Source organism: Dermochelys coriacea, chromosome 8 (assembly GCF_009764565.3).
Source record: "Dermochelys coriacea isolate rDerCor1 chromosome 8, rDerCor1.pri.v4, whole genome shotgun sequence".
NCBI classification, from domain to species: Eukaryota; Metazoa; Chordata; order Testudines; family Dermochelyidae; genus Dermochelys; species Dermochelys coriacea.
This window is the reverse complement of record NC_050075.1, coordinates 11,245,870-11,269,856: the sequence shown is the minus strand read 5'-3', so window position 1 is coordinate 11,269,856 and position 23,987 is coordinate 11,245,870. Positions and strand designations below refer to the sequence as shown.

The window sequence follows — 23,987 nt, the reverse complement described above, 5'->3', positions numbered from 1 at the left end:
GGACAGGACATTTGCCCACTAGGAACTGGACTCAGACCACCAGATTTCACATGCAGCTCTCTGAGGCTGTTGCCCTCCGCTGGACGCTTTCCATTTTTTTCACATCCTTCTTGTAGTGAGGCAGCCCTGCCAAATCTAGCAGCTGAGCCCAGCACAGGATAGGAGCCACTGGCCAGGGCATCCCCACCCCACAGTGATTTATCTCTTCAAATCTCTTCCCCCGGGAAGACACGTGTGACTGCTCTTGTGGCTTCCCTTTACTTTCCTGTCAGAAAGTCATTTTTCTGTGGGGAAGCAAAGAAATCTGTGGGGGGACATGAATTCTGTGGGTGTGCAGTGGCACAGAATTTCCCCGGGAGTAATATACATTTTTATTTTGCTGTATGTATAAAATGTCTTTTCCCACCTTTTTAAATTTACCCTATCTGAGTAGGAAGGGAAGAATCTTGCTTTTGTTTGCTCAAATGATTTTATTTGGGATTTTGTGCATTTCCATTTAATATACATTTCCATTTATAAGTAGCGAGTGACATTAAAGCGGTTACATTTCTGGACATGAACATGAGATGTTATACCAGGATATACTCTTTGCATTGGCATCATTTCTCCAATTGTTTGTCCCTTGTTGATCCGACCTCTGTATTTAACAGGCCTGATATAGAACATCTGGACACAGAAACCTTGGGGGGGGGGAAGATTTAGAAAGGATAAAGGAAACATCAAACTTTGATCATCATCTAATCTCCTTGGCTGATTTTACTCTGACAATTTTCAGATTATCTTCCAATCTTGTACTGCCATTGGTGTTAGCACTGCTGGGAGCACTAGTGCAGTCCAGCTAACGGTATTCATGAAGTTGGTGTTATTAGACTGGTATCTTTGGGAGGTCAGGGGAGGAATTTTTTTCTTATGGAACCAAACTACCATGTATTTCAAGCTCCTTTTTATTTTTCTTCTCTCATTTTCATCTTTTTTCCCTTCACTTTAGGTCCTCATTTTTGTTCCTTTGTCTAAGTGGGTGGAGAGCTAGAGGGGAAAAGGAGTGTGTTGCTGGTCCTTTTGTTGGAGAATTTGGCCTGCCTTGTGTTTGAGTTAATGAGTTGTACTTTGTATTCAAATATAGGACCAGATAGTTTTGAATGAAACGTTGACATTGGCCTACTTTACACAGTTATGATTTGCTTAACGTCTAAGTTTGTTTAGATTATGCTTCTACTGTAGCTCTCCAATTGGTTAAGAATAGAAGGTAAACATGTTTAATGACAAATCTTTATTAAATATTTAAATATTAGTGTATGGTAGCTCAGTTACCTGATCCATGAAGTTGGACACCATTATCAATGACACTTCTCCCTCCATGGGGGTTAATTCGTCTCTCAATCATGCCACTGAAAGGAGCATACACTGTTGAGCCATCTCTGCATATAACATCCACCCCTAGGTGCTTTCTTCTACCGTCCTTTCTGCAAATGTGTAAGTAATGAGACAATGCTGACATGCATGTTCATTAGCCCTAAAGCCTCAGACTAGATACACCAGGTAGATTATTTAAAGCAACGCAGGGGTGTATGGCTACCATTGTTAGCTTAGTTGTGTTTCAAATTTTTGTATTTCTGCAATGAAAGTAGAAGGGTTTGAGGGTTCAGTCCAGTTATTATAATTGCAAATCTCTCTCAACTGTTATCAGAGCAAATCAAAAATATATTTTTTTCCATAAAACTTATTGAAAAAAATAAAATCTTCAGTTTTACACTTTAGTGTTTTGGGGGTATACCAGGGTTTCAAAAAACAAAAAGTAACACAACCTCCCAACCCCCAACATATATATTTCTCCTTTGTTTACAATGAAAAAAATTATTCACATTTTGAGGTTTTCGATATTTGTGAAAACCCAGAAAAATTCCTTGAACAAAAGGAAAATTTCTCAAGATGATCTGGGAGGATAAAAAGCCTTTAATCATTGAAATTAAAAAAAAAAGCAAATTAGTAAATTTGATAGAACTGTTCAAAACATTTCTATCTACTCTTAATATCTCCAATTAGTTTGATGGTGCTGCAGACTGTTCACTCATTTACAAGGCTCAAAAGAACACTGGACCTTCCACTTGTGTAAATCAGCAGAACTGCAATGTCTTCACTGCTGCTATGCTGACTTACACAGGTTGAGCACCTGACCTATTAGTTCGGAACTGGGGTCACTCAAGTGTGTGGAAGGGAGACCATTTCAATGTCATTTCTAAACTAGTTCTGTCCCGCCTGTGTCTAGAACAACGAACTGAACAGCCTCAGAGAGCTGCATGTGAAATCTGGTGGTCTGAGTCCAGTTCCTAGTGGGCAAATGTCCTGTCCCCATCACAAAAATCCTTAGAAATAACATTAAAGTAACTAAGGACCCATCCATGAGGGCCAAGGACTGAATGGGTCATAGAGACGACTCTCTCCCTATTCTCAGTGTGATTTTGTCACATGAGGGATTAATGCACGCTGGAAGGATTGTTGTCCTGGTTCTTGTTTAGTGAACTGCTCTTCAGTAGTTTCATTCTGACAGACTTCAGAAGCCCTGAGTGCTTTAAATGATGGTTAAACTCAGAAGTTTTGGTTCTTGGTGAACATCTCATTATTTTAGCAACAACAATGAACAAACAAAACACTCATTCCACACACAGAAAAAGTGCACTCGGTATACTACCTTGGAGCTGTATAATATCCACAGCCATATCCATCACAGCCCCTTGCTTTGTTCGTAGGATTCCCAGCACATATCTGTCCCCATGGTCCTGCAGCAACTTAAGAAGAAATGGAATATAAAAAATTGAAGCTTTTTTGATTGTACAAAACATAATGTTACATATTAAATGATTGGTATGCAACTAATAGATTTAAAATAGGAGGACACTGAACTTTCTTTAGTAATATGTGTTATCATGTGTCACTTTCGACTATAAATTGGTTGTGTGAGCGCCACAGATGAATGGCTCTTTATTTCTTTAAGTTAGTCTGAACAGAATGGTGTTCTTTTTCTTTTAAATAGAATACACAGTGCAGAAGAGAAGATCTTGATATTGTTCACACAGGAATAATTGATTCAACTCAAGTTTTTCTTGCAGAACTCTGAAAGGATTCCCATGCTTGACTTAGATTGTAAACTCTTTGGAGCATAGGCTCTCTTTTTTTGTGTGTGCGTTTGTACAGCACCTGGCCAATGACTGGAGCATGTAGGTGATACTACAATAGGAATAATGAATAATAACTTAGGCTAAGAATTGAATAGCAGAAAACAGTCAGAGCACCCTTTTCAGCCAGCTCCCTGACCCAAGAAACCTTTCTCCAATTTTTCGCAAGGGTCAGCCACTGCACTTTCTGATATTCCTTTAGGCTCATTCTCTGTCTGTCATATTCCCAGTTTTGCTCCATACCCCACAACAGCCCAAAACAATACTCAGCTCCCTGGCAGTTTCCCATACTCCTTTTATCCTAGATGGCAGGTTTATGCCTAACAAGGTTCCACCAAGCTCATAACAATATTTTATTCTAGATATACTGCATTTATTTTTATGGACCTGTAGCAGGGTGAGACTCACTGGTGTGGTGCCTCCTGCTGGTCATCCAGGGAATTAGCTCTTCACCAGCACTCGAGTGCCCTCTGCATGCCAGTGTCTCACCTGCCACTGGCCCCATGTCCCTCCCGGACCCTGGTGCCTTTTCCCCTGGGGTTCTGCCCCACTCTGGGTTTCCCCTCCCAGAGGAACCCCCAACCCTCTAAACCCACCTTGCCTCAGTGGCTACTGCCAGTCATCAGCTAGCCCCCGTTCACTGGGGAAGACTGCAGTGTACTGGCCACTCATCATTGGCCAGGGGGTAGGACCTCCTGCCTTTGCCTATCCTCAGGCTGCCCCTCTGCAGCCCAAGTGCCTCTGTAGGCCTTCACCAAGGCCTGCAGCCTGGGGATTTATCAGGCTGGAGCTCCCTAGCTCCCTTTGCCCTTCCCCAGCGCTGCTCTGCTCAGGCACCCTGTTCCCAGGCTGCTCGCCCTTCCCACTCCAGGACTAGAGTGGGACTCCTCAGCTTCTGGCCCTCAGCCCTCTTGTAAGGGCCAGCTGGGCCCAAACTGAGCTGGCCACAGCTGTGGCTGCTTCCCCACAGCTTCCCCCAGTGGTTCTCACTCCATTTCCCAGCCGCAGCCCTCTCCAGGGCTGCTTTTCACCCCCGTTCTGTGGGAGTGGGGCAGCCGCCCCACTGCAGGACCCTTTGTAGAATAATGTATTTTTCAATATGAGTATAGGTAGCAGAATCCATCCCTTGGCAATTTAATATAGAAACAAACCTACAGAAATATTCTAGGATGATGCCTCTTCAACCATGCTATTACTATCTGCAGTAGAGGGAAAAGGTAATATCTGATACGCACCACAAGTCATTAATCATGTATGCCATGTAATCACGATTTCACCTAGTAATCACATAGCTGATGTATGGGAAAGAATAACATGCGTTTCGCTACACACAGGAAAGTATAGCTCTATGGTTTCACACAGTAGTTTAATAATATTTTTAAATCCTCTACAATTATTCAGAGAATCCAGTTGAATCCCAAGAGAATTTTTTGTTTCCTGATACAGTGATTGCACAGAGAGATACTGTAGGTATAGCTGTTGTCGGCTAATATAGGTATATAAACGGTTCAATTAGCTTGGTTAAAGAAAACACATGCCTTGCAGTTGGAGTTGAAGGCTTTGAAAAATGGTCTGCTTGATTGGAAATACTGGACTTGAAATGTGGTTTAATTGGGGGTGGGATGGGGGGAGGGAATGGACCTAAAAGGTAACTGATAACATAGGAGGAAAAGACCTTGGAAAAGGCGCCAATTATCCGGGATGGTTCTAACAATAAAGGAGGATTGTGCCTAATGAACCAGTAATGACTCCAAACAGGCCAAAACCTGGTTATTATGACATCACTTGAGTCAATATGACATCAGTTGTTTGCTGCATTGTATAAAAGAACCAGACTTTTAAGGGTATTTAACAGATCCTTCATGCTGAAGCAAGCCAGGTTGCAAGGGTTATCCCGAGACTGATCCAGCCATTCGTGAGTATTCTGATAAAATGCTTAAGAAGTGTATTATTGTATGGATGTAACTGCTTATTGCTTCAGCTTTTAGACATGTTTAGAGCAATTGCAAAAATATAGTTTGGTCTTTAGATTTAACAAAGGAATTTATGGTTAAATGGGTGTTGTGGTGTTGTCCTGCATAAACAATTATATCCAATGGCTATACAGACATGGATACACATACCAAATCACTAGTGAAGAAGGGATGTGAGAAATATGTCTGAGCTACTAATGGTTCTGCAAAGGCCTTCGCAATGAACATATAGAGCAAATGTTGGGGTAAAAAGTGTGTATTTCACTCAAACCTGTTTCCTTCCATAGGACTTGATCACTTGGAGGAAAGGCCCTTTATACAGTAGTAACTGAAAAATATGTAAATATAATCACATCCAACAAACTTACATTGAATGACAGCAATTAACTTAAAAACAGAGAACATTTCCTCCTCCATGGTTCTGGTCCTTTTATTGCAGGATCACAGATAGAGAAACAGTCTAAAATGGTCTAAACCTTTTGATCTTTGTCATTATTTAAAACCATTTAGAGGTTTTTGGGAGAAGCCCCAAATTGCTGATGGAGTTAATATACTGTTACCTGTCTATAGTCTCTCTTATGCAATGGACATAGATTAATACTATCAATATTTTACTGTAATCTTTATCAGTAACTTTTATGGATTTTGCTATTAAAGTATTTATACAAAATTAAGATGTGATTTTTCAAAAGCACAATCACAGGTTTCAGAGTAGCAGCCGTGTTAGTCTGTATTCGCAAAAAGAAAAGGAGTACCGGTGGCACCTTAGAGACTAACAAATTTATTAGAGCATAAGCTTGAAGTGAGCTGTAGCTCACGAAAGCTTATGCTCTAATAAATTTGTTAGTCTCTAAGGTGCCACCGGTACTCCTTTTCTTTTTTCAAAAGCACAAGTGGCAGTTAAGACCAGATCTTCTCCTATTTCCTTAAGAGTTTTTTTGTAGCAAAAAATGCTAGTTTAAAATCAGCAATATTACAAAATTATTTTGACTTACCAGATGAAATCAAGGTAGCTACAATGATTACTCTGACTAAGAGCATCTTTGTCTGTGTCACCAGAGTTGTGGTTTCAAGTGAAGGGTCTAAAATACTTTGCTTTCTATTTATGCATTCCAAAAGAGGTTGTGTCTAAGTTCCCAGCCAATCAAACATTATTGGAGAAATTTAAGAGGAATCTGTTCTCTTGGTTGAGAACTTAATCTGTAAAGCCAAATACCAGCTGGAACAGAACCTTCTCTTGGGGGCGTCCCCGCAGGGCAGATAATAAATATTGTGGAAACACCTAAACCTTCAGCAAAAGTAATTATGTGGTTTTGGAGTCTGCAGTGCAATTAACTTGTCTGCAGTATTTTTAACAACAATGGGTTTAAAAATAAAAAAGGGGAGAATTCAAGGACAAATTGCAGATATTTTTTTTGCATTCCTCATCAGTCTGTAGCTAAATTCCTGATTTCAGAAAGATAATTGGATGGAAGGTGGGAAGAAAATCCCAGGTAATCTGTAAAGCTACTTAGGCAGGCCTGAAGACAAACACACGCCTCAGTTTTGGGAAGGAAATCAGATAGTTGGACAATTGTGTATTTCACAAGGTGACCACTGAGTAATCAACCTTATTTTGGAAAAGTTGTGAGCAAATAGAACCTTATTAGTGTTCCAGGAAATGTTCTTCTGTGTCTCACCAGAAAATGGGACACTTCCTGCTCAGTTACATAAGTTTATTTCATTTTACGTCCTAGATATGATACACCTTCAGAGTTAACATCAGGAAAAGCCACAGGGTTACAGTCTGGAGCACAGCTGAATGTAAAAACAGGAAACCCTCTAATAATGTAGTTAAACCAAATTACATGAAATTCAAGAAATGGAGAATGCTGAAGCATGAATAAGGCAAACGGTAGTTATTTTGGGGAAGGGAGGGAATGTGATCTATTGCTGGTATCCAGAGGCTGAGAGTTAAGTTTATATTCTTGGCTCTTCCTCTGCCAGGTGTATGTCTTTAGGGAGTCATTACTTCCCATGCGGCCGAGCTGTAAAATAAAAATGAAAAAATAGGTTACATATAATTTTATTATGGGATGTTCAGACCTGATGGATGTACTCTTGACCCTCTTCCTTTCATTCCCCCTCTCTTTTCTTTCATAGTATCAAACTTCCTTCTGAAAAGCAATTGCCTATCCAACCTTGGTGACAAAACCACAAGAGGAGGTTTAGATACAGGGGACTCAAACTCAAATCCTTGCCCTCATAAAATTGGAGGGGGTTAGAATGAAATTAAATAGAATAATGGAAAGAAATAGTGTTGGTTTGTTTCAGAGTAGCAGCCGTGTTAGTCTGTATCTGCAGACAGAAAAGGAGGACTTTTGGCACCTTAGAGACTAACAAATTTATTTAAGCATAAGCTTTCATGAGCTATAGCTCACTTCATCAGATGCATGTAGTGGAAAATACAATGGGGAGATTTTATATACACAGAGAACATGAAACATTCTTCTATACTTAGTGTCAACAAGGAAAAAAGAAGGGAAGAAAAGGGGGAAAAGCCAAGAAACCTGGAATGTTGATATATAATTTCCAATTTTATGAAAAACTGGATACTTTAAGAAAAGGGGCAGGAGGTTATGAAAGTATTGAGTGCTTAATAAAAAGGCCATTTTTTCCCCAAAAAAAGTTTTGAAGGAAAATTTTTGGCCATTTCTACTCTCAAGGCATGATTTAGTGCTAGGAATTCATATGTTGCAAAGGCTGATTCTTTTGAAAGTCCAAATACACAGACCACAAAGTATTTCAAACCATTAATAAATAAGATTGAGCGAATCACCTTTCCTAATAAAACAGAATGACTATTTTGTTCTTTTTTGTGAAGTTACTAAAAATCCTTTTCAAATCTTATTTGATTAACCTCAGTCATTGCACTTACGTAGCAAACAACAGTGGCGCGTTCGAGGTCCCCCGCATCTATAGTTGGCATATGAACCAGAACAATAATTGCTCCTATACTGACATATCCCTCTGTGGTTTAAACAGTCTCGATCGTAGAACAGAAACCACAGGTGCTCATCCATTTTACCTAAGAAATAAGAGTTTTTAAAAATCTCATTAGAAATTGATACTATCTATCATTTATTTTAGTAACCACAATCATAGTGACACTGCCATTAATCACTGGCACAAACTCATGGAAATGGCTAGTAAGGTCCCTCTGTCAATGAAAGATTTTCTCCAGGACTGTGTCCAGACCAATGATAAAGGACTCACAGCATTACTTGTCCTAATACCCTCTTGCGTAACCCTAAGCAATTCCTCCTCTTTCTCAGGGATTGCAAATGTCAAACACTCATAAATGGTTATCCTGACTCCCTTAGTTATTATCTAGTCAAGCTATGTATATTCTTTAATAATTCCTCAAAAGTCAACCTTTTGATCCTCTTAATCATTTTATTACCACTTCAGTTTGCTGGCACTTTATTGGTATTGACTGCTCACAGATGTATATGGAAATCTGGATGTGGTCTCAGTACCATACAGTAGTGGGGCAGATGAATGTATAGTGCCTTGCTAGAACAGAGGTCCCATCCATATGCCTCCAGAGGAAGGCACACCATTTCCCGCCCTCACCATCATTACGTGGCTAAATCTGCAATATTTTTAGGAGAGGAAGATTTCAGCTTGACCCAGCTGGTGACCAGGTTACATGCTGGGCTAAAGAACTCCTACTAGGCACAGTTCAAATCCACTTATTGTGGTTTTCCATAGCCTGGATGGGGTTTCCCCTGAGCTTAATTTTCTTCAGAGAACTTAGAACCATTGCAGAAGAAAAAATTGGAAAGCGTCCAGTGGAGGGCAACAAAAATGATTAGGGGCTGGAGCACATGATTTATGAGGAGAGGCTGAGGGAACTGTGATTGTTTAGTCTGCAGAAAAGAAGAATGAGGGGGGATTTGATAGGTGCTTTCAACTACCTGAAAGGGTGTTCCAAAGAGAATGAAACTGGACTGTTCTCAGTGGAGCCGATGACAGAACGAGGAGTAATGGTCTCAAGTTGCAGAGGGGGAGGTTTAGGTTGGATATTAGGAAAATCTTTTCGCTAGGAGGGTGGTGAAGCACTGGAATGTGTTACCTAGGGAGGTGGTGGAATCTCCTTCCTTTGACGTTTTTAAGATCAGGCTTGACAAAACCCTGGCTGGGATGATTTAGTTGGGGATTGGTCCTGCTTTGAGCAGGGGGTTGGACTAGATACCTCCTGAGGTCCCTTCCAACCCTGATATTCTAAGAACCAGGAAGAGGTGTTTCTCTGGTCCTCCTACTAATTTAGGGATGGAAATCCACCCAGCCAGATGATCCTTCCCATGGATATGGGTGGAGGGAAGGAGTCTCCTCAACACTTCCATGAAAGCACAAAATGGTGGAAAGAGGAAGCCAGCCCATCCCCCTCTGTTTCCTATGGAATCTGAGGGAAGAGAAGGGGATGTACCTCAGAAGAAAACTTCAGATAAGGGAAGGGGGAACCTAGGGTTTGTCACAAGTCAGTTGAGGGCCACTTCACCTTGAATGATTCCTTAGAATATGTGTTAACTATGTATGGTAAACTCTCTCTTCCATCCTGTAACTGGCCTTGACACTAAGTACCTTTCTCAGAACTGGGGAAGAGCTCTGTGTAGCTCGAAATCTTGTCTCTCTCACCAACAGAAGTTGGTCCAATGAAATATTATTTCACTCGCCTTGTCTTTCTAAGACTATGCTTATGCAGTCTCGATGTATTATAAATGTATACTTTGGAAAACTGATATCAATAGACTATAAAATAGCTTGTACTTACACGAATCAGAGCAAGGCATGCAGCATTTTCTATTTTTATTAGGTCCGCACAAGCCAGAAAGCATTTCAGACCAGCATCTTTTTTGCCGATAGTCATAGCACTTCCCAAGTTTTTTCTCACAGTTAACATGAGCAGCAGCTAGCAAGTACAAAAGACTTTGTTCAGAAATGTCAGGGGCATGTTACACTGGGCTATTACAGTGAAGTGACAAGGTATAACTGAATAGTAAATAAGTGCTAATAAAATTCCTGATGAGTTCCTCACTAACTATGACTCTGAACTTGGCTGTGCCTCTAGGAAAGCTGAGCTGTGAGGATTTTCTCACTTGTTCTCTAAAATAAGTCATCCGGGTTGAAAATGCACATTCAGCTCTTAGCATGGAATTCTAACAATAGTAAGTAACCTACACTTTTTAAAAAAGAGAGAGAGAAATGGCTTAATTTAGAATGTCACTCGCCCTCTGTGAAGACGAATGACTTGGGTGGGGGGGGGGGTTAGGGTTGGTCTGACTTCTAAAATTAGAAATTTATAACCAATTGAAAACTTATTTCTTAGCATGATCAGTGGCCACTTACTAAGATTTTCGATATAGCCTAGTTGTTCCCCTCTGCACCTAAATGATATCAGTAAGGAGCAGAGTGGACTACATTCTGCAGTGACCAGGAGGCTAAGTTGAGAGTCATGAGGGAACTGCTTGTTCCAGGCTGCTGCTGGGACAATTTGCATGGGATTCCAAATGTTTCATTGAGAAGCACATAGCAAAACCCCCCAACTGCATATTTGGATCCCAGGCTCTGCAATGTGATCTGCCAGTTCAGAATCCTGCGCCGTTCCAGAGTCCTGTCCCACAAGGGACTCTGCAGGGGCCCAGACTAGACATTGCAAGGTAGATGAGTTAGCTGATATGTCTTTGTGAACACACAACCTTTGATTTGTAATCACAAATACAGCTGCCCTGCTAACCCAGCCTTCCAGAAACCTTTCCAACCAAACAGCAGCACCAGCAAAGGGGTGGTGTTATTTTCCCCTATTTCATTCACCTAAGATGTGAATTTCAGAACTTTGCTTATACCATGCTCAATAATGTTCACATTTACAGGCAATTTCTTCTTCCTTCCAACCGCGAGCAGTAGGCAAAGAGAAGATTGTTAGGAAAGGAAATTGTTAATAGCCAGCTTTTCCCCTAGCAAATGAAAAAGTAAGATACAGCAATACCATTCATGAAATCGTATTCTATTCAGGACAAGCGAGAGACACTTGTTTGTGAAGAAAATGCAAAAATGTTTTCCCTAAATTTCCCCTATAATTTTCATACATATTTTTTAAAATTTTCAAACTTTATCCCATCCCTAATTAACCTACACAGGGCCAAGCTAAGTCTATTCAACACTAGTGTCACCAAACATTACAGATGTTTTCCAAAATCTTTTATTTCAAAATATTCCATTTATAATTTAAACTGATCAACACTGAATAGCAGCAAATTTCCCTATCAGCAAATCTGTTAGGTTCTTTTTAGTTCTATCTTGATTAAATTAGAGTTGCTAAATGAGAAGGTAAAGACTAGAATGACACAATCCTTTCCAGTCCTCACATTTCTAATTAAAATCCTCTTGGACACTATACCTCTAGAACTAACTCTGTATTGCTGAAAATATTGATAAACTCTTAACTGATTTTTACTGGTGTAATACTCCTCCACTATTGTATTTTAAAATCTAGTTTACAGTAGCGTTTTACAACAATAAACTTCTATAGAATGTGCAGTTAAATATAATCTCAATAATAATTAATAATACCTAGCTCTTGTATAGCATCTTTTATCCATAGATATCAATTAAGTTGGGTCAGTTTAAATTCATCTAGACAAGTTGACTTTGTTAAAGACTTACCGACTGAAATCAAGGCAAAGACAAAAATCAGTGAAATCATTCTGTACGCTTCACCACGATTCTGTGTTCACGCAACGGTACTGGACTTTCTTCTCATCCTGCTACTTATGAATACTAGTGAAGGCCACCCTGGCTTCCAAGCCAATCCAAATTCATATACTTTCAATTCAGTGTAAAGGAGGCAGTCTTATTATGTGAGCTAATCTGGAGACAATAATGCCATCCCAGTGTGTATTGCTCCAATACAAAACATATGAGCACATGGGGATTTCTACCTGAGAGAGATCCAAAACCAGGATTTTTTCCTAATTCTCAACAAACTTATGCACAATAAACAATTTAGCTATGTTTGAATATAAAATATTGCTGTGCCACAGATGACTTTAGGTGAATGGGCCTTTGAAAGCTTGTTTCTGTTGTTTCTTAGAAATTGATATGTCAGTGAAGAGTTCACTGGAAACCTGGATTAGCAGGTATGACGCTACCCCTGTCACAGGCCCTTGACTAAATCCTGCTTTCTTTACTGAGGGGGAAAACAGAGTTCAGTGGGAATAATTGCTGAGTAAGGACTACAAGATTTGCCCCCTTTGTAACCTCTCTGTTTATTTTTCAACTAGTTTTGTTCTGACTTCTCATGAAATTTAGTTGAACGGGTTAAACTTGCTAAGACTAAATTATTTGCTGAATGTTTTATGCTATCCTCTTGAACAAAGATAAGAGATGAATGCTCATTGGCTGCTTTTTTTGAGCAGGAGAGGCAAGGATACAATCTCTTCCTTGTTCACGTTCTGTATCTTCTGTTATAATTTGTTTCACATGAATGTACAAAGGAACACAGAGTACAAATGTAAGTATCTGCTCCATTATCTGAGACCTAGAAAAGTATTCTGATGACCCAAGGGAATTCTTTATTAATGGTTAACATTCATATTTCCCATCAGTCCTAAGCATAGCTGGTTTTCCTTGCTGAGTAGCTCATAGCAGAAAGAATTGGAGCAATATTGCATTTATCATGAGTGTGAGAGAGTCGAAGCCAGAGATGGGCAGACTGAAACAAAAGCAAATTTAGACCTTTGTTATCTTCCATAATTGAAGAGCCAGTAAGTAAGAGTGTGGAAGACTGGAGATACTGAAGCCAGAAACCTGAATGTTTTGTCTCAGAATAACACAGCTAACATTCAGAGATGGTAAGATCAATACAGGTGGAAGAGTAAGTGTTGGGGAAACTTTCCAGAACAATATGGAGAAAATTCTAACCCCACTGAAGTCAATATCCATTTTGCTATTGATTTCATTAGAGCCAGTATCTCACCCTAAAAGAACTTTTAAAGAAACCCCCGAGAGAAGTAAAAGATAGTTCACCCACACCTTAGAAGACAGTTTGGGCCTTACTATGGCACACCATAGAAAACCATATAATATCTCAGCACTCAACACCCAATGCATGTGCCCTCCCAACACCCCTGTAAGATAGGGGTATCGTTATTCTCATTGTGAAACTGAGGCACAGGGAGCCACATTTACAAAGGTATTTAGGCACCTAAAGATGCAGCAAGGTGGAGAGCAGCATTAATAAATGTGCATAAGTGAGTTTAGTGCATACTTCCCATTGACTTTCAACAGAAATTAGGCACCTAATCGGCTTAGGAGTTTTGTAAAAACCCACTAGGGCTAGATCCACAGAGGGGATATAGGTAAAGCGTTGCAATACCTAACTTTAGCACCCTGCTCCTGTGATTCTACAGCTGTGGGTTAGGATCCCAGGGTCCCTATCTACTGGGCTATGGGATATCCTGGGGTAGGTCTCTTGATGATATTCCACTTTGTATACGATACTTACATCTTCAATGGGCTAGAGGGTGAGTGAGAGAGAGACTATAGCCTGGTAGTTAGGGCACTTACCTGGGAAGGTGGGAGACCCAAGTTATGGTCCCTACTCTGATGAATATTTAAGTATTTTATACAACAAAGTGGAACAGCTTCAACAGGAGAGATTGAGAAAGAGCCTCCCCATGATATACCATAGCTCAGTGGTCAGGACATACACCATGATGGCGGGAGACCTGGGATCAAGTCCCTATTCCAACTCAGGTAGAGTGGGGATTTGACCTTGGACCTCCTTCATCCTAGGTAAATGTTCTCACCACTGGGCTATCAGATATAACAGGGGTAGCACCACCTTCTCCTCCTCCAACTGTGTTTTATGTGTGCCCTAATCAGTTAAATGTGCTCTACGGCAGCTTCTCAGTGTGCCTGTTGAATTGGGTTCCACAGGTGAATTAAGCAGGTGAACACCAAGTTTGTGAATCCCACCAGAGCTTGGGCACTGAGCAGCTAAGCAGAAATGTAGGTGCTAGGGACTTTAGGTGCTTACAGGGGAGGTGACAGCTGGGCAGGGGTTTCAAGAATGTCAACTTTGGATTTGGATAGCTAACGTGGCCATTAGGCACTTAAATCTATTTGGATCTAGTTCTACATGCCTATTTAGGCATCAAAATACTTTTTGTAAATCTGCCCCAGAGAGATTAAGGGATTTGCCCAAAGTCTCCAAGAAAAGTCTGTAGCAGAGCTAAGAACAAGACTCAGATTGCCTGAGCCCCAGTTCAGTACCTTACCCATAAGACCCTTCCTTCTTCCTACCTTACAGAAGTTATCACCATTACCTGAAGCTGAGGAGGACACATACTGAGGTGATCTACCTGACCAGCTATCCTCATTTCACCATCTCCCATTGTATTTCATCTGGTAAGAACAAAGAATTTAATCAGGGATTAGAGATGCGGAATATCTGTAAAGTGCATTCCGTCATATTCATTTTTTACGAGGAATAAAGATTTATGCTAGTCATCTTTATTTAGAAACAAGAATTGACTTAGTAAAGTATTAAACAGTGGAGGCAAATGACATCTGAAGGGGAGTTGGTGACCTAGATAAAGGTACACCCAGAGCCAATTTATAGCAGAGAGTGAAATTACAATGTGTCTAATTCCAAACAGAGCAGTCAGTGTACTCCAGCTGTTCTAAAGGTAACAGATTCAGAATGGAACCGGGGCCCTATATCCACCCCTTTTATTTCCTCAGCATGACAGTTTCAAAGAGGTGCATGGTTACTGATATCTCCTCCTTGACAAGTGTTTTCTGGATCTTTTGCGGTTAGCACTATATAAAAAATTACTAAGTCCATTTGTGATGTGGGGTGGGTGGAAGAAAACCAAATGAATGGAAAAACAGAAAAACAGGCCCTTATAATACGTTCCAAGGGAATAATTTTTCAGTGGTTCTATATCTGAATGTGTGCATCAATTTTAGGATTTTGTTCAGGGATAGGTAGGATGGGAGGAGTGGGGGAGTGAGAATCGGCTACATGCAGTAAGAAGTCAGCACAGAAAGGGAAATATTTAAGGAGGTGTCTGCCTATTTTCATATGTTTTTTGGACCAGATTTTCAAAAGCACAGAACCTGGCTTACATATTTGATAGCTGGCGGGTGTCCCATTGACTGTAATGTAGTAACGCTGGCTTTATGCTAGTGGAAGTGAAATATGAATCTGGCACCAAATTGTCTCTTAATCCTTCCAGGTGGTCAGAACTCTGGCAGTTAAATTCCGCAGTGAATAGAAATGGTGGTGCAAGCTGCACATTGGGTGTTTGAGAGTCAGAAAATGAGTATAGGAGCTTTAATGAACTCAGTTTAATTTCAGAGTCAAGCCAGGATAGATTGTGTAAATGTAAAGATGTCGGATGTACATGACAAAGTGGGTATTCACCCACGAAAGCTTATGCTCCATGTCTGTTAGTCTATAAGGTGCCCCAGGACTCTTTGTCGCTTTTCAAACTTGTGTTCACAAGGAAACTATTTTTTTAAACATTAAAATGTCTTCCTGAAACATAGCAAATATTCTGTGTAATCAGCACCAAAGGTGAACGATGCGAATCGAAACAAATTTGTCTGACTCTAATTTTAAAGAGAACCCTTGTTGCAAAGATCTGTGGCAAATTGTTTGGAAACACTCAGTCCCTGCACATAGGGGTTTTGTAGGTTTCTCTATGCCTTGTTGCAGTTTGGTGAGAGAAGTAATGATGCTTACGAGCTGATGCACACTGCTGGATATTTTACTTGCAATCATAAAAACATACCTGTCTCTCTAGCACTCCAATTCTAGTGAATTCTAGCTTTTTCAGCTGTAGAGAACTACCTTTGGAATTATAAACTCTGTCCATCAAAGTTCAAGCCTCCTGACCTCTAGTGTAGAGCATAATTCATGGTGCATTTATTTTATCTAGGTTTTACTAATACACAAAGTACAGTCACAATGTCCTAAATATGCTGTCAGACATGCCAGCAACTAAATAATTGGATTATGATAGCAGGGGAGCTTTTTCCACTTTTAACAGAACTTTTCAGTTGAGGAGGGAGATTTAACAGAACCCATCTATTTTATGATGGTATGTCAAGAGGTCCTGATGGGATGGATTGCATCTTCATCACGTTCGCGGGTGACACTAAACTGAGGGGAGAGGTAGATATGCTGGAGGGTAGGGATAGGGTCCAGAGTGACCTAGACAAATTAGAGGATTGGGCCAAAAGAAATCTGATGAGGTTCAACAAGGACAAGTGCATAGTCCTGCACTTAGGACGGAAGAATCCCATGCACTATTACAGGCTGGGGACCAACTGGCTAAATGGCAGTTCTGCAGAAAAGGACCTAGAGATTACAGTGGAAGAGAAGCTGGATATGAGTCAACAGTGTGCCCTTGTTGCCAAGAAGGCTAACCCCATATTGGGCTGCATTAGTAGGAGCATTGCCAGCAGATCGAGGGAAGTGATTATTCCCCTCTATTCAGCACTAGTGAGGCCACATCTAGGGTATTGCGTCCAGTTTTGGGGCCCCAACTACAGAAAGGATGTGGACAAATTGGAGAGAGTCCGGTGGAAGGCAACAAAAATTATTAGGGGGCTGGGGCACGTGATTTATGAGGAGAGGCTGAGGGAACTGGGCTTATTTAGTCTACAGAAGAGAAGAGTGAGGGGGGAATTTGATAGCAGCCTTCAACTACCTGAAGGGGGGCTCCAAAGAGGATGGAGCTAGGCTGTTCTCAGTGGTGGCAGATGACAGAACAAGGAGCAATGGTCTCAAGTTGCAGTGGGGGAGGCCTTGGTTGGCTATAAGAAAAAACTATTTCATGAGGAGGATGGTGAAGCACTGGAATGGGTTACCTGGGGAGGTGGTGGAATCTCCATCCTTAGAGGTTTTTAAGGCCCAGCTTGACAAAGCCCTGGCTGGGATGATTTGGTTGGGATTGGTCCTACTTTAAGCAGGGGGTTGGACTAGATGACCTCCTGAGATCTCGTCCAACCCTTATGATTCTATGATGAAGGAATACATCGGTAACCCCCAGTTCAGCCTATAGAGCAAGTATATACCTTTGGAATAGTGGCCCACTTGACTAGATAATTGAACTTGGAGACAAGAGGTTTGTGTGCATCCTTTGCAGTGATCCAGAAAATAGGAATGGAAACTGCATCACCCTCTTTGCCCTGCCGATGTTCTCCCCAAGCAGGGCTGAGGCACATTGTGGGAGATGCTTGCAGTGCCACGGCCTGGCTGTGTCAGTTTTGTGGATCCATCACCTTTCCCAAGCACTGAGGGCATGACCCAAAATCCAGATTCAGGGAGCTCAGTACTTCAGAACGTTAAATCTTTCACTTAGGAGCTAAACCTTAGGCTCCTGTTTTGAAACTCTGAGCGTATGTCTACATTGCAGCTAGACACCTGCAGCTGGTCTGTGCCAGCTCCCTCCTTGCAAGGTCCTAGAGCCCGGGCCTGAGCCCAAATGTCCATGCTGCAATGAAACAGCCCCTTAGTCCGAACCCTGTGAGCCCGAGCCAGCTGACACAGGCTAGCCAGGGGTTTTTAATCATAGTATAGACAGAGTCAAGGGCTTATTCCATAACCCAATGAAGTCCATAGAAAATTGACTTCAAAGATCTTTGGCTCGGGTCCTAACTCCACATACAAAATGGAAGCCAAATAAATATGATCTGATTAATAACAAATTATTCAGAAGATGGTTTATTTTGTTAATAATGAGACCATTGCTTCACAGAATGCAAATTAAGAACTAGTTTCTCTGTGTGAGTGTGTGGGAGGAAGCATCTGATGATGAGCTAATACAAAAGCTGATTGAGCATTTTGAAAAATGTGGGAAACTTCCTTATGAGTTACAAGCTGCTCAGGTGGAAAAAGAAAACTAGATTGGAGCCACTAAGTACAAAAGCAGAGACGCTGGAGATGGAAAATACCTGTGAAGTCTCCAGCCCATCTCTCTTCCAGTGTAGAATTATACCCTACAGTGCATTTCTTCCTGTCCTCCTTGAAAAGTCCCAAGAGATGGGTTTTTTTTGTCACTTACTATGGGAGAATATTCCACATCACAATACATTTCACAATAAGAAAACTTACTGGTATTCAGCCTTCTTAATTTTGTCCTGTACTCTTAGCTATATCCCTATGTGTAACACAAACTAATCTCCCGTTAAATATTTGGAACTGCTTTCATATTCCACCATAGCCCCCTTGTCACCCCCTAGTCATGCTATAATAAATTGAGCTTTTTTAATCTTTACTCAGAAACCAAGTCCCTCATCTTCTAATCAGTATACTTATTCTTTGATATCCTTCCAGTTTGTCTCTCCTTTCTGGCAATGTTGTGTGCACAATACTCCAGATGTGGTCACATCAGATTCAGGGCGCAAGAGGAATTATTCAAAGGGGAAGATTCCAAACATCCATTATTTTCTCATTATTTATTATTGTTCCCTGCTAGTCACCCTCATTCATTAAAAGATGGAAAGCTAATGTGGACTAAATATTTTTTGTGTGTGCTCAATGACATGTAAATGTAATGAGTTGTATCGAATAGGCGTAGAAGTTACCATTCATAGTCTAATTTTAAGAAGTTGCTTCCAAACTTTTGTTGATTCATTGGCCTATTCTGTTGTTGGTGAACTTCACCCCTGTGCAGCGAGCCAGCACAAAGCCCATGTACCACTTAAGTCTCACTTAAGCCGTATTTTGTTCCGGCCCATCTGCAAGGGGTGAAGTTCACCAACAACAGAATGCCTGTGTTAGTGCATCTGTTCTTTTCTCTTTTATACAGAAATGATGACTTCCAATTTAAAAAAAAAATTGTAGAAAACCCCACAAACAAACCAACACACAAAGCCAGGATGAACCTCCTGCTTAAAGGCTTAGAAAATCTCCAGCCTTTTGATACAGTCACTTGGGGCGCTATTGGCAGCTTACAGTCCAGACCACATTGGGGTGGCATTGCCCCAGGAGCAGAGATGGGACTAATTCTGAGTTAGATTTGAAGTTCAGTCCCTGCTTCCTCCTTATTCCACGAAGGATGTGAAATGTGTTGTAAGCCTTTTCCCGAGCACAGCTTAATTCCCCTTTATGCCAGCTCAGCTGGGGAAGGAGAGTGAATATACAGCCAAGATTCCATCCACTCCCACCAACCTACACAGGAGAGAGAGAGTACAAGCCTGGAGGCAGCTGCTTTCCTTCTGCACATGAACTAGCAACGTGGGTAGCCAATGCAGAGAACAGGGTATGTCATCTCACTGCCCTGTGTGGGTACACTAGGTAGCTCACAGTTTAGGCTTTGGCAAATTAAATTCCGCAACAGTTCTGCAAATCAAACCAACCAAAAATCAAACCATTCACTTAAAAAAATATCAAGCCATTGACAATACTTTCGTTAATATGCTGAAGAGGCTGGTGGAGAAGCAAAAAGCCTCAAGTGCATCCCCAATATGGAAACCTGGAGGTGGAGTTCAAACCTCTAGTCAATTTAAGGAGCCCCAGTTTAGTGTGCCAGGTTGTTTCATCTCCTTCAGAAGTTGGAGATGATATTTGGGAAAACCTGGCTGGAAATAGTCAAATCCTTTCATCAGATTCCTGAGAAACACACCAGGATCTGGAAAGGGCAGATGCCTGCTGTAAAGTCAGAGGGATACTTTGTTTTTAAAATAGACAATTTAATACAGTGTCCGGGTCAGATTTTGAAACTGGGGGGGGCGATGGGTCATTGGTGGTGGGATGGAGAGTGAGCCCACCCTGCACTCACCGGGCAGCGGCTACTGTCGCGCAGGGCTGGGCCTGGATCCCCTCTGTGGGCATTGCAACCTGGCACTTGAGGTTGAAGCACCATTCAGGTCTGGCTTGTCCGCCTTTCGGTCATGATGGAGCAGCACCGGGCCAAATCTGAGAGAGTGGCGATGGATCATGGTGAATGGGGTTGCATTGCCCGGAGCAGGGATCCGGGCTCAGTCCCATGAGATAGGACAGGAGCCACTGCTGCTTGGGGAAATTGGGCCAGGCTTGCTCTTCAGCCCCATATGAAAATTATGAAAAAGTGTCATATATAGCCTAAAGCTCACAGGGGTACTCCATCTCCCTCCAAATAGGTACCGCCTCTCAGGGATGTGGAGTACCTGCGCCGATGGGAGATGCTCTCCTGTCAGCGGAGGTAGCCTCTGCACTAAGTGCTACACGAGTGCAGCTGCAGCACTGTATGCTCAAATAAATTTGTAAGTCTCTAAGGTGCCACAAGTACTCCTTTTCTTTTTTGCGAATATAGACTAACACGGCTGCTACTCTGAAACCTGAGCACTGTATGTGTAGACAAGACCTAGCGATTTAAGTATAGACATTCCAGATCCTGCAACCCTCACTCATCTCAGTAGTACCATCAACATCGAGGACTGTAGGACTGAGTCCTTTAAATGTGAAATTTAAATAATATATTAAAATGTCTTGCTGTTATGAAACTGTAAAAAGAACAACATTTTCATGGTTAAATTGAAAACGGACATTTTGGAAGTATTTTTTCTATATTTCTGTTTGCAGTGTTGTAGCTGTGTATGTCCCAGGATAGAGAACGAAGGCAGATGAGGTAATATCTTTTGTTGGAACAGCTTCCAATAAAAAAGAATTCTCACCCACTTTTGTGTGTCTGTTTTTTCTGGAATGAATTATAGTTACTACCTGTTACACTGCTCCCAATTATATTTGATTGCTCAGTTTTTATGAAATATGCAACATTGCTTTTTAAATAAAAAGAAAAGGAGTACTTGTGGCACCTTAGAGACTAACAAATTTATTTGAGCATAAGCTTTCGTGAGCTACAGCTCACTTCATGAGATGCATTTGGTGGAAAATACAGAGCGGAGATGTATATACACACAGAGAACATGAAACAATGGGTTTTATCATACACACTATAAGGAGAGTTGTCACTTAAGATGAGCCATCACCAGCAGCGGGGGGGGGGGGAGGAAAACCTTTCATGGTGACAAGCAAGGTAGGCTATTTCCAGCAGTTAACAAGAACATCTGAGGAACAGTGGGGGGTGGGGTGGGGGGAAGAAATAACATGGGGAAATAGTTTTACTTTGTGTAATGACTCATCCATTCCCAGTCTCTATTCAAGCCTAAGTTAATAGTATCCAGTTTACAAATTAATTCCAATTCAGCAGTCTCTCGTTGGAGTCTCTTTTTGAAGTTTTTTTGTTGAAGGATAGCCACCCTCAGGTCTGTAATCGAGTGACCGGAGAGATTGAAGTGTTCTCCGACTGGTTTTTGAATGTTATAATTCTTGATGTCTGATTTGTGTCCATTTATTCTTTTACGTAGAGGCTGCCCAGTTTGACCAATGTACATGGCAGAGGGGCATTGCTGGCACATGATGGCCAGCATAAACCTGGAAATCCTGGATGCCCCATCATCTCAGGCATTGGCACCCTGAGAGCAGGATTGTCTGGCTATGTAGACTCCCTCCACAGGCCCTACATTACCAGCACTCCCAGCTATCTTCGAGACACCACTGACTTCCTGAGGAAACTACAATCCATTGGAGATCTTCCTAAAAACACCATCTATGGATGTAGAAGCCTCTACACTAACATTCCACACAAAGATGGGCTACAAGCCGTCAGGAACAGTATCCCCGATAATGTCATGGCTAACCTGGTGGCTGAACTTTGTGACTTTGTCCTCACCCATAACTCTTTCACATTTGGGGACAATGTATACCTTCAAATCAGCGGCACTGCGATGGGTACCCGCATGGCCCCGCAGTATGCCAACATTTTTATGGCTGACTTAGAACAACACTTCCTCAGCTCTCATCCCCTAATGCCCCTACTCTACTTGCGCTACGTTGATTACATCATCATCATTTGGACCCATGGAAAAGAAGCCCTTGAGGAATTCCACCATGATTTCAACAATTTCCATCCCACCATCAACTTCAGCCTGGACCAGTCCACACAAGAGATCCACTTCCTGGACACTACGGTGCTAATAAGCGATGGTCACATAAACACCACCCTATATCAGAAACTTACTGACCGCTATTCCTACCTACATGCCTCCAGCTTTCATCCAGATCATACCACACGATCCATTGTCTACAGCCAAGCTCTACGATATAACCGCATTTGCTCCAACCCCTCAGACAGAGACAAACACCTACAAGATCTCTATCAAGCATTCTTACAACTACAATACCCACCTGCTGAAGTGAAGGAACAGATTGACAGAGCCAGAAGAGTACCCAGAAGTCACCTGCTACAGGACAGGCCCAACAAAGAAAATAACAGAACACCACTAGCCATCACCTTCAGCCCCCAACTAAAACCTCTCCAACGCATCATCAAGGATCTACAACCTATCCTGAAGGATGAGCCATCACTCTCACAGATCTTGGGAGACAGGCCAGTCCTTGCTTACAGACAGCCCTCCAATCTGAAGCAAATACTCGCCAGCAACCACACACCACACAACAGAACCACTAACCCAGGAACCTATCCTTGTAACAAAGCCCATTGCCAACTCTGTCCACATATCTATTCAGGGGACACCATCATAGGGCCTAATCACATCAGCCACACTATCAGAGGCTCGTTCACCTGTGCATCTACCAATGTGATATATGCCATCATGTGCCAGCAATGCCCCTCTGCCATGTACATTGGTCAAACTGGACAGTCTCTATGTAAAAGAATAAATGGACACAAATCAGACTTCAAGAATTATAACATTCAAAAACCGATTGGAGAACACTTCAATCTCTCTGGTCACTCGATTACAGACCTGAGGGTGGCTATCCTTCAATAAAAAATACTTCAAAAACAGACTCCAACGAGAGACTGCTGAATTGGAATTAATTTGCAAACTGGATACAATTAACTTAGGCTTGAATAGAGACTGGGAATGGATGAGTCATTACACAAAGTAAAACTATTTCCCCATGGTATTTCTCCCTCCCACCCCACCTCCCACTGTTCCTCAGATATTCTTGTTAACTGCTGGAAATAGCCTACCTTGCTTGTCACCATGAAAGGTTTTCCTCCCTCCCCCCCCCCCTGCTTCTGGTGATGGCTCATCTTAAGTGATCACTCTCCTTACAGTGTGTATGATAAAACCCATTGTTTCATGTTCTGTGTGTGTGTGTGTGTGTGTGTGTGTGTGTGTGTGTGTGTGTGTGTGTGTGTATATAAATCTCCGCTCTGTATTTTCCACCAAATGCATCCGATGAAGTGAACTGTAGCTCACGAAAGCTTATGCTCAAATAAATTTGTTAGTCTCTAAGGTGCCACAAGTACTCCTTTTCTTTTTGCGAATACAGACTAACATGGCTGCTACTGTGAAACCTAATTTTTAAATATTATTGATTTCATCTGCAATTGGGAAGCTTTAGAATATTTTAAGTATATGTTAAGTTTTCATCCACATTGTAAATGTACCATATATTAAAGTGCAACACACATCTATAGAAAATTATTTTCTGGGGAGAATATGAAATTTGCTAGCCTGGAAATCTAAATAATTGTTTGCAGTATGGGCCAGCAGAGGGAGCATTAGTTTTTGTTTGTACACAATCCTTCATTGACACAAGAACTCAATTGTTTTCATTCTTTTAGGTTTTCTTTAGAGAGCAAAAGGGATTACAGTTGTCTCTAGCTATTAAAAACTTGATAGGAATGTAATGTACATATGGGAATTAACGTTCCTGTTTAGTTTGAGATACAATATTATGTACAATAATATTCTTATAGTTTTCCTC

At 41.4% G+C, this 23,987-nt stretch overlaps 1 protein-coding gene and 1 long non-coding RNA gene across 4 annotated transcripts; one reads left to right on the top strand and one right to left on the bottom strand.

Annotated features, from left to right (window-relative positions):
• Positions 1–450: 450 nt before the first annotated feature.
• On the bottom strand, positions 451–19,543 carry LECT2 (leukocyte cell derived chemotaxin 2). 3 transcript variants are annotated; one of them, XM_043491419.1, is made up of 7 exons: positions 19,377–19,543; positions 9,963–10,100; positions 8,064–8,213; positions 6,142–7,173; positions 2,690–2,786; positions 1,312–1,463; positions 451–680 (listed from the first exon to the last, which is right to left on the bottom strand). In XM_043491419.1, the coding sequence occupies exons 4-7, from the start codon at positions 6,185–6,187 to the stop codon at positions 514–516; spliced, it is 462 nt and encodes a 153-aa protein (XP_043347354.1). In that variant the 5' UTR covers positions 6,188–7,173; positions 8,064–8,213; positions 9,963–10,100; positions 19,377–19,543; the 3' UTR covers positions 451–513. The 3 variants fall into 3 exon arrangements, with proteins under 3 accessions (XP_043347354.1, XP_043347353.1, XP_043347355.1); XM_043491418.1 differs by lacking the exon at positions 19,377–19,543 and adding an exon at positions 14,518–14,599; XM_043491420.1 differs by lacking the exons at positions 6,142–7,173; positions 8,064–8,213; positions 9,963–10,100; positions 19,377–19,543 and adding an exon at positions 3,582–3,622.
• Positions 10,474–19,383, top strand: LOC122455622. The gene is made up of 3 exons (XR_006273949.1): positions 10,474–12,416; positions 14,502–14,599; positions 18,540–19,383. It is a non-coding gene; the product is annotated as an uncharacterized LOC122455622 (long non-coding RNA).
• Positions 19,544–23,987: the final 4,444 nt, after the last annotated feature.